This window comes from Heterodontus francisci, chromosome 37 (assembly GCF_036365525.1).
Source record: "Heterodontus francisci isolate sHetFra1 chromosome 37, sHetFra1.hap1, whole genome shotgun sequence".
Classification (NCBI taxonomy): Eukaryota; Metazoa; Chordata; class Chondrichthyes; order Heterodontiformes; family Heterodontidae; genus Heterodontus; species Heterodontus francisci.
Window position 1 is genome coordinate 17279960 of NC_090407.1, and position 14152 is coordinate 17294111.

Here is a 14152-nt window from a genome sequence, read left to right on the forward strand (position 1 = left end):
GGCCATAGGGAAAGAGCAGGGGAGTGGAACACTCCCGGAGCAGTAGCACCACCAGCACAGGCACGATGGGCCAAATGGCCTCCTTCTGTGCTGCATCACTCTATGACAATTCCAGCTCACTCCACAGGCCCAAAGACTTTCCAACAGCAAATTTTGGTGGTCCCAAACCATGAGAAGCAGGTCCGAGCCCTTTGACCTGTGTGAATAGTGCACTATATTATCTGCTGGGAATAAGTGAAGAATTAAACAGTCCTTTACCTGCTGCTCCTCCATGAAGTTCCCACTGCTGTCACTGGAGGACGCCTCGCTGATGAAATGCTCACGAGAAGCGTTGCTGCTCAGGCTTCCATATCCACTGGAGCAGTTACTGTGCGCTGGCTGCAAGAGAGAGAGAACCTGGGGTGAGGGACTACAGTTATGTGCAAAGACTAGAGAAGGTAGGATTGTTCTCCTTAAAGCAGAGAAGGTTAAAGGGAAGATTTAACAGAGGTGGTTAAAAATGATGAGTTTTGATATAGTTTGACAGGAAGAAACTATTTCCACTGGCAGGAGGTGGGTTTGGCAACCAGAGAACACAGATTTAAATTAATTAGCAAAAGAACCAGTGGGGGGAGATCTGAAGAATTTATTTTTAAAGCAGCAAGTTACAAATATACGAATTAGGAGCTGGAGAAGGCCATTCGGCCCTTCCAGTCCGCCCTTTAATAAGATTGTGGCTGATTTGATTGTAGCCTCAACTCCACTTTCCCGCCAACCCCCGATACCCTTTCACTCCCTTGTTAGTCAAGAACTTATCTACCTCGGCCTTAAAAATATTCAATGACCCTGCCTCCACTGCTCTCTGGGCAAGAGAGTTCCAAAGACTCACAACCCTCAGAAAATATTTTTCCTCATCTTTGTCTTAAATGGGAGACCCCTTATTTTTAAACTGCGTCCCCTAGTTCTAGTCTCTTCCACAAAGGGAAACATCCTCTCAGCATCCACCTTGTCGAGTCCCCTCAGGATCTTATATGTTTCAATAAGATCACCTCTCATTTTCCTAAACTCCAATGGATACTGTCCAACCATTCCTCATAAAATAAACACCGCCCTCCCCCCCCCCACCGCGCCCCCCCCCCCCCCCTCCGCATCCCAGGTATCAGTCAAGTGAACCTTCTTATGAGGTATGATCTGGAACGCGCTGTCTGAAAAGGCGGTGGAAGCAGATTCAATAGTAACTTTCCAAAGGAAATTGGTTAAATATATGAAGGGGAAGAATTTGTCTGACTATGAGGAAAGAGCAGAGGAGTGGGATTAATTGGAAAGTTCGTTCAAAAAGCTGGCACAGGCCCAATGGCCTCTTTCTGTGCTGTATGATTCTATGTACTGAAACCAGTGATGGACAATGAAATAAGGCAACTTCTCAATCTCTGCTGGACAAGCTTTTTGTGACTAGGTCAGAAATGTAAACACTTTTTATTTTTTGAAAAATTCTATCCAACGTAGGTCGATTTTCGCTGGAGTTCACTTCAACACTCTTCATGCACATGACCCATATTCATGTGAGCCTAGACTGTGTGGATCAGCCAGCTTTACATCCATATCAGCCATCACAGAGAAGCCAGATCCCACCCTTAATGTAGGCCAGGAGGCTGAAATCTTAGCCAAGATGAGATTGAACCTGGGACTCTTCTGGTCTGAATGGGGAATCACTAAACAGAGCGTACTTTCACCCGGAGTGGACAAACCTCAGCCAATGGAGATAACCAAGACCAACCCTCCCAATGGAGATTCATCCTTCAAGTGCCTTTCAATGTGAGGCAGGTAACAACAATTTGCATTTACATAGAACCTTTAATGTAGAGAAATGTCCCAAGGTGCTTCACAGCAGCGCTATCAGATCAAATCTGAGACAGTTGATCGAAAGCTTTGTCAAAGAGATTTTTAGGGGCATTTTTGAAAGGGGGAAGGGAGAGGGACAGAGGTTTATGGAAGGAATTCCAGAGTGTAGGGCCCAGGCTGCAGGCACGGCCACCAATGGTGGAGCAAAGCAAGCGAAGGGGACAAACACGAGGCCAGAACTGGAGGAGTGCAGCGATCTCAGAAGGTTCCACGGCTGGAGGAGGTTTCAGAGAAAGGGAGGGGGGTGACGCCATGGAGACAGGACAACCAACCAAACTCCACATGACTGTGTCAATCACCATCACTCCCCAATAGCACAGCCAATCTCACACAGGATTTCTCAACACAAACTGAAATCTGTATTAACTCCTTGCAAGCCAAATAATAAAAACTGAAAAGGGCCAATTGCCCATTGATTTGAAGTGGTTCCTGGGACTGACCTGTAGCAGCAGTTGGTGGATCTGTTCTTGCAGCTCTTCAATCTCCTTGCTGATGAGAGGTGTCCACAGTTTGTTAGCAGCAAACACGTCGTCATTCAACGGAGCCCTGAACACAGAGCAACTGGTCAGCAAGTCAGGAGAATCACAATGGAAAGGGCCATTTACACAAGACCACACACACTGCCCACTGAACAATGCCAACTGTTAAGGGGACAGTTACTCCATACATAGAGAGACAGTGGGGTTTAGGGAGGGAATTCCAGAGATTAGGGCCTTGGCAGCTGAAGGCACAGCCACCAATGGCGGAATGATTAAAACTTGGGACCCTCAAGGAGGCCAGAATTGGAGGAGTGTAGATATCTCGTATCCAATTAGGTGCCTGGAATTCCATGAGGTTATGGGATGTCCCACCTGTAACACTTCTGGCTGAAAACAATCTCCAAGTGTCTCAATGACGAGAGGACGGACACTCGTCCGCTTCACCTTAAGGGCTGTAAGAAACTTGACAAGTTCCGCTGAAGCTTTTAGCATCAACCTCTGAATGAGAACCAGTGGAAACATAGGGAGCGCCATGGGGTGGGGGAGGGGGGCCAATGTGACTTGGCTCTCTCTAAGCGTACGTGTACCGTTAGCGCGATGCACTTACGTCCCAACTTTGTGGCGCCCAATGATGAAGGATACCTTCCTGCTCCAGGGATTGATGAAACTCCACCAGCTGGTGTCAAGAGTGACGTACTCTCCATTCCCAGTGCGAAATCGGACAGGAGCATGCTCAAATGGGGGCTGGCCAGCGAAATGAAAAACTGCAAGGGAAACGGAAATAGAAAAATAATGGGTTAAAACAGACGGCGGGGACCCGAGCATATTCAAGCCTCAGGTTTGCTAAATACGTGCAGAAATAACAGAATTATATAGAGTGCTAACTGTACCTGTGGAGTGGTACAGAACTCCCAGTCTGTGCAGCAAGTGTCAAGATCTGGACTGCAGCAAGGCAATAAGTGGCCACAATAATGGGTAGCAACAGAGTCAGAAGCCTGTGGTGGGGCATCAAGCCTCACTCCAGAGACTTAAACAGATAATCCAGGCTGACACTTCAATGCACGACTGAGGGAGTGCTGCACTGCCAGAGGTGTCCTCTTACAGATGAGACATGAAACCAGAACCCTGTACACCCTGTCTGAAGAAGAGCTGGGGAGTTCTCCTGGTGTCCAGACCAACATTTATCCCTCAAACATCATTAAAACGATCACTTGCTCTTTGTGGGATCTTGCAGTGCACAAATTGCTGTTGGGTTTGCCCACAAATCAGCAGTGACTCCACTTGAATGAGAATTTAATTGGCTGTAAAGCACTTTAGGATGTCCTCGAGGATGTGAACGGTGCTATATAAATGCAAGTCTTTCTTTCTTCCTAGTCAGCATGGTTCGGGAGGAGGGGACCGGTTCCTGTTCACAATCCAGTGAGTCCCGCTGGAAATTGTGTTTGTAAATATTGGGTTAGGAGAGGGTCAGAGTCCACTGTGATGCCTCGCATAGTTGCACAGCCAGCCGACATTCCCTGATTGGGCTCACACATGAAGTATGACCACTGGGGTGAGGTACCAGAGTGCAGCAACTTTAGCAGAGAAAATAAAAGTGACATGAACTGTCCTTCAAAAAAAAAACTTGGCCTCAATTTGTGTGTAATGCGATCACCGTTCTGTTTTACAGGACAAGCCACATGCGCAATCACAACCTACTCTTAGTGTGGATGGAAAGCATCAGCGGCCTGTCCTCTGGGTGCAACTACTGAAGGATTGATGTTCCGATCAGGTCCTGAGGCAAACAGCCAAAAAGCGGCATAGCTCTGGGGAAAAAATAAGCAGCGTGGTTATAGAAAGATTGCCACACACACGCACTCTCGCATGTACACAAACACACGCACTCTCGCATGTACACTAATGCACATACACGCACTCTCGCATGTACACAAACACACGCACTCTCGCATGTACACTAATGCACACACACGCACTCTCGCATGTACACTAATGCAGACACGCACTCTTGCATATGCAGACACATGCACTCTCGCATGTACACTAATGCACAGACACACACCCACGCATGTACACTAATGCACACCCATGCATTCTCACATTTACACAAACATATGGACTCTCGCATGTACACTAATGCACACACACACCCTTACATGTACATTAATGCACACACACGCACTCTCACATGTACACTAATGCACACACACACACTCTCGCATGTACACTAATGCACACACACACACTCTCGCATGTACACTAATGCACACACACACTCTCGCATGTACACTGTGTACACACACGCACTCTCACATGCACACAAACACACGCACAGTAAAATATACTAGTCAATCTCCTAGAGCACACAGGGAGCTAAGCCTGGCCTCTGTTGAAATGGAATTGCACAGTTGTTGGTAACAGTGGACACACAGTAACTTCCAACAAGCCAAATAAACGGAGTGACAGCACAGCCTGGTATAATACAAACCAATCATCGACATCCAACAAGACACAGCCAGGGGAGTGGGTGGTTGTGAAAATCCTCTTCTCCGCTGGGATCCTCGGTGCTTAGAGAACAAATCACAGATCAAATAAAATTCTGAAAGAAGGATGCAGTAAGTAACACAATTCCCGGTTTCCCATTAGCAGAAGACTAAGAATCTGGTGTTTCCTGATTACTTGCCTAACTTGCATTATCCCTGCCTCCCCACCCCCACCCTGCCCTCACTGACTCTCCCCACAGCCCCCATGTTTTCATTCTTTCCTGATAATCTCAGTTCTGGTGTCATCCCTGCAAGCCTTTATTTGCACGGTCTCCAGTGCCTCTATTTCCTTTCTATAATACGGAAACCAGAACTGTGCACAATCAACCCCAGCAGTATCTCCGCCACTGCTACAGATAACCCTCTGCCTACCATTAACCTACCTCTGTAACCCGAATGGATTCTTTCAGTGTGAATCAGACAGCAGGGTACAGACAGCAGGGTACAGCCTGCATAGTGTCAGGGTACAGCCTGCATAGTGTCAGGGTACGGCCTGCGCAGCGTCAGGGTACGGCCTGCGCAGCGTCAGGGTACGGCCTGCGCAGCGTCAGGGTACGGCCTGCGCAGCGTCAGGGTACGGCCTGCGCAGCGTCAGGGTACGGCCTGCGCAGCGTCAGGGTACGGCCTGCGCAGCGTCAGGGTACGGCCTGCGCAGCGTCAGGGTACGGCCTGCGCAGCGTCAGGGTACGGCCTGCGCAGCGTCAGGGTACGGCCTGCGCAGCGTCAGGGTACGGCCTGCGCAGCGTCAGGGTACGGCCTGCGCAGCGTCAGGGTACGGCCTGCGCAGCGTCAGGGTACGGCCTGCGCAGCGTCAGGGTACGGGCTGCGCAGCGTCAGGGTACGGGCTGCGCAGCGTCAGGGTACGGGCTGCGCAGCGTCAGGGTACGGGCTGCGCAGCGTCAGGGCTGCGCACTCGCACCAAGTAGGGAGTCAGACGGAATGGGTGGTAACACTCGTTGTTCTCTCGGTCCATCCCCACTCTGGAAAAATAACCGAGCAAGAGGCATCTTTACAAGAGCAGTGAGCAATATTAGAAAGCACATAGACGAGGAAACAAAACAGCCATTCAGCCCATCGGTCCTGCTCTCCCCACAGATTACCCACCCCACAAGTTTCATTTCCTGAGGGGTTGTCCTGGACAAATAACCCCTGATGCCTAACTGGAATAAAGCAAAACTACGGAATATTTATCCAACCCCACATCTGTACTTTCCGCCCAGGTCGATATTACCATCACAGATGGGAAAAATGACAACTTGCTTTTCTATTGCAATCCCAGCATAAAGGCAGGTCTCTCAAAACTCAATGAAGTGAGAAAGGGAGCAAATAGCAAAGGAGGAAACAAAGGTCATGGCCAGGGAGGGAGAGTCTTAGGAAGCTTGTGGAGGTGGAGTGGGAAGGTAGAGAGGAAAAATTATTGAGGGGAAGAATTTTGTACACCGACATAATGACTGAAGAAAAGGCCTCAGATAGTGCAGGAGAAAGCAGGTGGGGAATAAGCAGGAATGCTTTTATTCATTCTCAGGATGTGGACATCATTGGCACAACTGTTATTTATTGTCCATCCCTAGCTGCCCCTTAAGAAGGTGTGTCTTCTTTTTGAATCAATGCAGACTGTGTGGTGAAGGTACCCCCACAGTGCTGTTAGGTGGGGCGGTCCAGGATTTTGACCCAGTGACGATGAAGGAATGGCTGATTGATGTTCAAACTGGGACAGTGTGAGACTTGGGAGGGGAACTTGGAGGTGATGGTGTTCCCACACTCCAGCTACCCTGGCTCTTCTGGGTAGTGGAGGTCGCGGATTTGGGAGATGATAGAAGAGTTTAGGTTGTATAGAGTCAGGTAACTGGCGAGGATCTGTCAGAGAGAGTGTTATGCTGGGTCCTCACATTCCCCCTCTTCCCTCATAGGGATCTTTGTGTTTGATCCCCTCACTCTGCACTTGTTCCCTCAGAAACTGCACTCCCACTGCTAACCAGGTGTCAATCAAGCTCCTTTCAGAATCAGTCTGTGAGGAAAAAGGGTTTCTTCCAATCTCCTCTCACTCAAGGAAGCTTTCAGCACAAATTGAGGCCATTCATCCCATTGTGCCTGTGCTGGCTCTTTGAAAGAGCTATGCAAATCATCCTACAACCCCTGCTCCTTCCCCATAGCCCTGCAAAACTTTCCTTTTGAAGTATTTATCCATTTCCCTTAATCCAATTCAAGGCAGGTTCATTTCAAACTCGTGTGGTTTCAATTATCCTACCTGACTCGGCAAAAGAAGGACTTCACTTGTGAGTATTAGAACGATGTAGATCCTGAATAAAGGGACATAAAAAAAAGCCCCACATATTGTCAATCATATGGAGACAAAAGTTAAATCAGGACGTGACACCAATGGGGAATTGAGTAAAGTGTCTTCAGCCCATTAAACCAGTACTTGATTCACAATAACCCCATTCCCATCAACTCTTACATGGAAATACAGCTTTGCTTTCTTTAGAAATATTGTGGCATTAATCCCAGGTATTTGGAGGCAATGGGATGAGTCGCTTTAGTTGTGTTTGTTGTAACAGGCCACGAGCTGTTACAGCGTCACCGTACAAACAGTAAATGCTCCTGTTCCAGCGACACCCGTCGCTTTCAACTGACTCCTGGTGAACCTAAAAAACCCAAACATCTTCTTTACTTCACCAACCAAGCTCTAGTCAAAAACCACAGGGTCGCTTACCGCGCCCCCAGCCAAAACGCAGACATTCCAGTCAAATGGAATGACACAGATGTTGTGAACAGCATGGTGACACCACCCCCACCCCACCCCCGCTCTCATCCCTGCTAGGGTTGCAGAGTAGATAGAGGTCACCCCACCCCCTTTCCACAGGTTGACCACTACAATACTAGGGTTAGCACCCATGCCCCACCAACATCCACAGCAAGTAGTTCTGTGGTAGCACTGGTGTCTCTGAGTTAGCATGTGGTGGGTTCACGTGCCCATCTAGGATTGGAGCTGAGTTAATCCAGGCTGATACTTTGGAGTGTTAGTGAGGGAGTGCTACATTGTCTGAGGTGCCATCTTTCAGATGAGACATTAAACTGAGACCCTGCCTGCCTGTATTGGTGGATCTAAAAGAAAGGCAAAGGAGTTCTCCCGGGTGTACTTCATAACATTCATCTGTTAATCGGAACTATCAAAACAGATGATCTGATCATTTCTCTCATTTACTCCTTGTAGGATCTTTTAGAGTGCAGATTAGCTGCCGACATAACAGAAGTATTTTATTGGCTGTACCTGGAGACATCTTGAGAATGTGAAAGGAGCTATTGAAATGCAAGCTCTTTAAATAGTCGTTTGGCTGTACAGAACTTGAGTATTGCATAAAGTAGAGACATGTTGTCGAAGCTTTCCATCTTGCACTCATCAGGACAATCCGCAAGAATAACCAATGACTTTATACTGTATGAGAAGAGAGTGCTGATTGGTGGGCAAGTGAACTCTGATTGGTATAAGTGTTGCAATGGAGAATGCACCAAGTGACTGACAGTTAACTGCCAAGCTTTGTTTGAAATTTAACCCAGGCAGCTTGACTCTGATTGGTCAAGGCATTGCCCTGAAGACTGAACCAGCAAATGGCTGTCACCTATTTTGTTTAGCTGAAACAGGCACAATGTTTCAATATAAAATTGTTGTTTTTCCTTACATTAGTATTCTTGCGGATTGTCCTGATGAGTGCAAGATGAAAAGCTTTGACAATGTGTCTCTAGTTTCTGCAATATGCAAGCTCTTTCTTTTTTCTGTAAAATTATTACTGGGGAGGTGCTGAACGGACTCATCCTGGTTCGATCAATTATATTCAAATGCATTTTCCCTTCAGGTTTATGGTAAAAATCATTCTGAAAGAATTAAGATTTGCATTTATATAGCACCTTTCGCAACCTCAGGATGTCCCAAAGCATTTTAAAGTCAATGAAGTAACATTGTGAAGTGTGGTCCTTGTTGGAAAGTTGAGAAACACAGCAGGCAATCTGTGCACAACAAGGCCCCACAAACAGAAACGTGATATCATAAGGATATTCTATTTATAGTCATGTTGATTGAGGGAAATACATTGGCCAGGGCATGGGGGAGAATAGCTCTGCTCTTCTTCAAAACAGCACTGTGGAATCTATTACAAGAAAGCAGACAGGGCCTCAGTTTAATGTCTCACCGAAAGATGCCACCTCCAGCAGTGCAGCACTGCCTCAGTACTACACTGGAGTGTCAGCCTAGATAAAGGGCTCATGTGTCTGGAGAGAACCCACAATCTTCTGACTCAGAGGCAAGAGTCCAACCCACTGAGCTACAGCTGATGGATCTTTTCTGCCATTGATCCAAGGTAACTATTGCAGGTGGGCAGTGCCATCACCTCCATTCCTGTCCACAATCCAGGGAGGAAGGCACGTCTGTACAGTGTGCTCGTAGAATATGCTGACATCCGCTGGAAACAGCAGGTCCGCCAGCTTTGAGGATCGCAGCGACTTCTTCCTAATGTTCAGGGTGCAGTTCACCTGCTCGGAGATGTGGCAAATCTCACCATCCATGAGTGAATAAACCACAACAAACGTGTTCTGTCAAGAAATAATGAGGAGCTCAGAAAGGAAGAACTTAACATTTACACAGCATCTTTCAGGACCTCAGGATGTCCCAAAGCACTACACGGTCTAAGAAGTACTTTTGAAATTGCAGTCAATAATTTAATGTCGAGGCATGGGAAAATAAAGGACTTGGCTACATCTGCTTCCCACTGGGGAAACAAACGCAATCTTCAAGGGAAGCAGGGTTAGCTGGAAAGGGATAATTGGACCAAGGCACATAACTCATTCCCCATATGGAAGATTTAGACCAGCACATAATGTCTTTGTCGTTCTACCCTTATTTCTATAAATATCAAATTAACGTATTGTAGTTTAAACAGCAAAACGCAGAGCAGCTTGGTTGGAATGTGTTTGGTTCCCTGCCGTACAAGGCTGAGGAACAGGGAGACACAAAACTCAGGTACTATAGCACCACCACTGGTAAGGATGCAATATTACAGTGTGACAAGTTTACATAAAAAGTTACCATTAAAAATGTGGAATTTATAATTGGATTTATAATGAGAAAAATTGATACAAAAAACATGGCTGCAGAAGTAACCTTTTGTAGCAGAGGACGTGCACACAAATATTAAGATTTTTAATAAATTATGTAGTCATTTTACAAGTTAGCAACATCAGCCAGCATAGACAGGATGGCTTCTTTCTGTGCAGTATCATTCTATGATTCTAAGGAGTGCCCTCTCAGAGACCACCCACTTTCGAGTGTTGGTGTCAGTACATACAGTCAGTCTTCATTCAGATCTGAAACCTTTTAAATTCTATCAGGTTTAATACCTCCCTGGAAACTGACAAACAGACTCGAAAGTTGCAGAAACTCACGGGGTTTTTGGGCGAGATTTCCGATGTAACTGTCTCTAAGTCCTCTGCAGTGTAAATGGACAGATCCATCTTGGAGTCCTGTCCATCACGCACATATGGCTCGTAGAATTCCCAATTTGCTGCGGAAATTGAAAAGGATGGGCAGACAAAATCAAACCAGAAACTTTTAACCCTGAAATGTCTGAAACATCTTCTCAGCCACTGTTCCCACAACCCCTTTATATAATTCCCAACAATCGCTTCTCAGGAATTGACCGTTATAAGTCCATGTCAAATATAATCTGCATTGTGGGACTATTTGCTATAACTGACTTAGTGCATCTTTATATTTTAGCTAATGGACAGTAAAGGATACTGGCTATACATTGCTTTAACACCTGCTACATCTTGAAAATTATATACTTGTAATTGACACATTCTGATGTAAATTTTTTTTACAGTTTTGCTTGTAGAGACATAGAGTCATACAGCATAGAAACAGGCCCTTCGGCCCACCGCGTCCATACCGACCATAACGCCTATCTATACTAATCCCACCTGCCTGCATTAATTCCATATCCCTCTATGCCTTGCTCATTCAAGTACCTGTCCAGATGCCTCTTAAATGTCGCTACTGTTCCTACCTCCACCACCTCCTCAGGCAGCTCATTCCAGATACCCACTATTCTTTGTGTGAAAAATTTACCCCTTTGATCCCCTTTAAACCTCCTCCCTCTCACCTTAAATCTATGCCCTCTAGTTTCAGTCACCCTACCATGGGAAACAGACTCTGGCTATCTACCCTATCTATGCCTCTCATAATTATATATACCTCTATCATGTCCCCTCTCAGCCTCCTTCGCTCCAGGGAAAACAGACTCAGCCTATCCAATTTCTCTTTATAACTCATGCCCTCCAAACCAGGCAACATCCTTGTGAATCTTTTCTGCACCCTCTCTAGCTTAATCACATCTTTCCTGTAGTGCGGCGACCAGAACTGCACATAGTACTCCAAATGCGGCCTAACCAACGTTATGTACAACTGTAACATGACGTCCCAACTCTTGTATTCAATACCTCGGCCAATGAAAGCAAGCATGCCATATGCCTTCTTCACCACCCTGTTTACCTGTTTTGCCAATTTCAGGGAACTATGTACTTGCACCCCAAGGTCTCTCTGCTCAACAACACTCCCCAGGGCCCTGCCATTCACTGTATATGTCCTGCCCTGGTTTAACTTCCCAAAATGCATCACTTCACACTTGTCTGCATTAAATTCCATTTGCCAATCCCTTGCCCACTTTCCCAGTTGATCTATATCCTGTTGCAACCTGAGACAACCTTCTTCACTGTCCACTATACCACCAATTTTGGTGTCATCTGCAAACTTACTAATCATGCCCCTTACATTCACATCCAAGTCATTAATATATGTGACAAACAACAGAGGGCCCAGCACTGATCCCTGCGACACACCACTGGTCACCGGCCTCCAATATGAAAAACAACCCTCCACTACCACCCTGTGCCTCCTATCACCAAGCCAATTTTGTATCCAATTTGCTAGCTCACCCTGGTTCCCATGTGTTCGAACCTTCTGGACCAGCCTACCATGCGGGACCTTGTCAAAGGCCTTGCTAAAGTCCATGTAGACAACGTCTATCGCCCTGCCCACGTCAATCCTCTTGGTCACCTCCTCGAAAAACTCAATCAAATTCGTGAGACATAATTTCCCACACACAAAGCCATGCTGATTATCCCTAATCAGACCATGCCTTTCCAGATGCATATAAATCCTGTCTCTCAGAATCCCTTCCAATAACTTTCCCACCACTGATGTAAGGCTCAATGGCCTGTAGTTCCCTGGCTTATCCCTGCTGCCCTTCTTAAATAAAGGCACAGCATTAGCTATCCTCCAGTCTTCCGGTACCTCACCCGTGGCTAACGATGATACAAAAATCTCTGCCAGGGCCCCAGCAATCTCCTCCCTTGCTTCCCATAGCATCCTAGGATACACCTGTCGGGCCCTGGGGATTTATCCACCTTAATGCGTTTCAAAACCTCCTTTGTAATGTTGATATGCTCCAGGATATCAGTGTTCCCTCCCTTGAACTCACTAGCTTCCATGACCTTCTCCACGGTAAATACGGACGAGAAATATTCATTGAAGACCTCGCTCATTTCCCGTGGCTCCACACATAGATTGCCACACTGATCCTTAAAGGGACCTACTCTCTCCCTAGCTACCCTTTTACTCTTAATATACTTATAGAATCTTTTAGGATTCTCCTTTATCTTATCCGCCAGGGAAATCTCATGGCCCCTTTTTGCCCTCCTAATTTCCTTCTTAAGTGTAGTACTGCATCCCCTATACTCCTCGAGGGACTCGCTCGATCCCAGCTGCCTATACCTGACATATGCCTCCTTCTTTGTCCTGACCAGACCCTCAATATCCCTCGTCAACCAAGGTTCCCTAAACTTGCCAGCCTTGCCCTTCCATCGAACCGGAACATGCCAGACCTGAACGCTTCCTATCTCACTTTTAAAAGCCTCCCACTTGCCAGACGTCCCTTTACCTGTAAACAGCCTCTCCCATTCAACTTTTGAGAGTTCCTGTCTGATGCCATCGAAATGAGCCTTCCCCCAATTTAGGACTTCAACCTGATGACCAGTCCTATCCTTTTGCATAACTATCTTGAAGCTAATAGAGTTATGGTCACTGGTCCCAAAGTGCTCCCCCACTGACACATCAACCATCTGCCCATCCTCATTTCCTAAGAGGAGGTCGAGTGTAGCCCCTTCTCTAGTAGGGCCATCCACATACTGCTTCAGAAAACTATCCTGGACACTCTTAACAAATTCTTCCCCATCTGATCCCTTAGCACTAAGGCAGTCCCAGTCAATATTAGGGAAGTGAAAATCACCTACTATTACAACCCTATAATAATAACGGAGTTGGTGGCTAGAGAACGGAGTTTGTCCACTTTGCAGACACACTGTACAGGGGAATGTCCCAGTGTCATGGAAATTGAGATATTGGAAAGCTGACATTGCATACAATTTGTATTAAAACTAGAAACAAACAGTGGAGCTAAGCCATACGAGACAGCAGCTGTTTGCACTCTTAAGGGAGAGAAAGAGAGTAGTAATGGAACAGGTTGTGCATTAAAACATAGAAAAAGGGGAGGTGTGGGGTGTTGAAGCTGCTATTGGGAAGGGACACAGTCATTCTCACCCTAGGTAGGTTTGATTCCTAGAAACCTGTGATTTTTGACATGTATATAAGCTAAATGATTGAATTGGAAATGACAGTGTTATGACAGACAGTACTGAATATCCATCAGTGTATTGACTTTCCTGATTCATTTCATTTATATTGTTGCACATGGGCTAGGGTTAGAAGCTGGGAATTGATTGGAACCTTAAAAGAAAACTGAAATAATTCTTTTTGGACTGAAACGTAAAAAAAAAAATTCAGCATTTAAAAAAAGTTAACATTACAAACAGTGGAGCCAAGCCATAGGCAGCACAGTGGTTAGCACCGAAGCCTCACAGCTCCAGCGACCCGGGTTCAGTTCCGGGTACTGCGTGTGTGGAATTCTCCGTGACCGCGTGGGTTTCCGCCGGGTGCTCCTGTTTCCTCCCACAGCCAAAGACATGTAGGTTGTTAGGTAAATTGGCCATTGTAAATTGCCCCTAGTGTAGGTAGGTGGTCGGAGAATTGAGGGAAGGTGGGGATGTGGTAGGGATTATGGGATTAATGTAGGATTAGTATAAATGGGTGGTTGATGATTGGTACAGACCCTGATGGGCCGAAGGGCCTGTTTCAGTGCTGTA

General features: G+C 46.4%; 1 protein-coding gene across 1 annotated transcript in view; it reads right to left on the reverse strand.

Annotated features, from left to right (window-relative positions):
- LOC137352011 (period circadian protein homolog 3-like) overlaps positions 1 to 14152 on the reverse strand; it is a 49269-nt gene that overhangs the window by 20582 nt on the left and 14535 nt on the right. Inside the window, 11 exon segments of the mRNA XM_068016989.1 lie at positions 259 to 378; positions 2322 to 2427; positions 2968 to 3124; positions 4059 to 4165; positions 4846 to 4924; positions 5169 to 5193; positions 5787 to 5907; positions 7474 to 7586; positions 8807 to 8955; positions 9286 to 9487; positions 10337 to 10455. Of these exon segments, the coding sequence (XP_067873090.1) occupies positions 259 to 378; positions 2322 to 2427; positions 2968 to 3124; positions 4059 to 4165; positions 4846 to 4924; positions 5169 to 5193; positions 5787 to 5907; positions 7474 to 7586; positions 8807 to 8955; positions 9286 to 9487; positions 10337 to 10405 (1248 nt within the window). The 5' untranslated portion in view covers positions 10406 to 10455.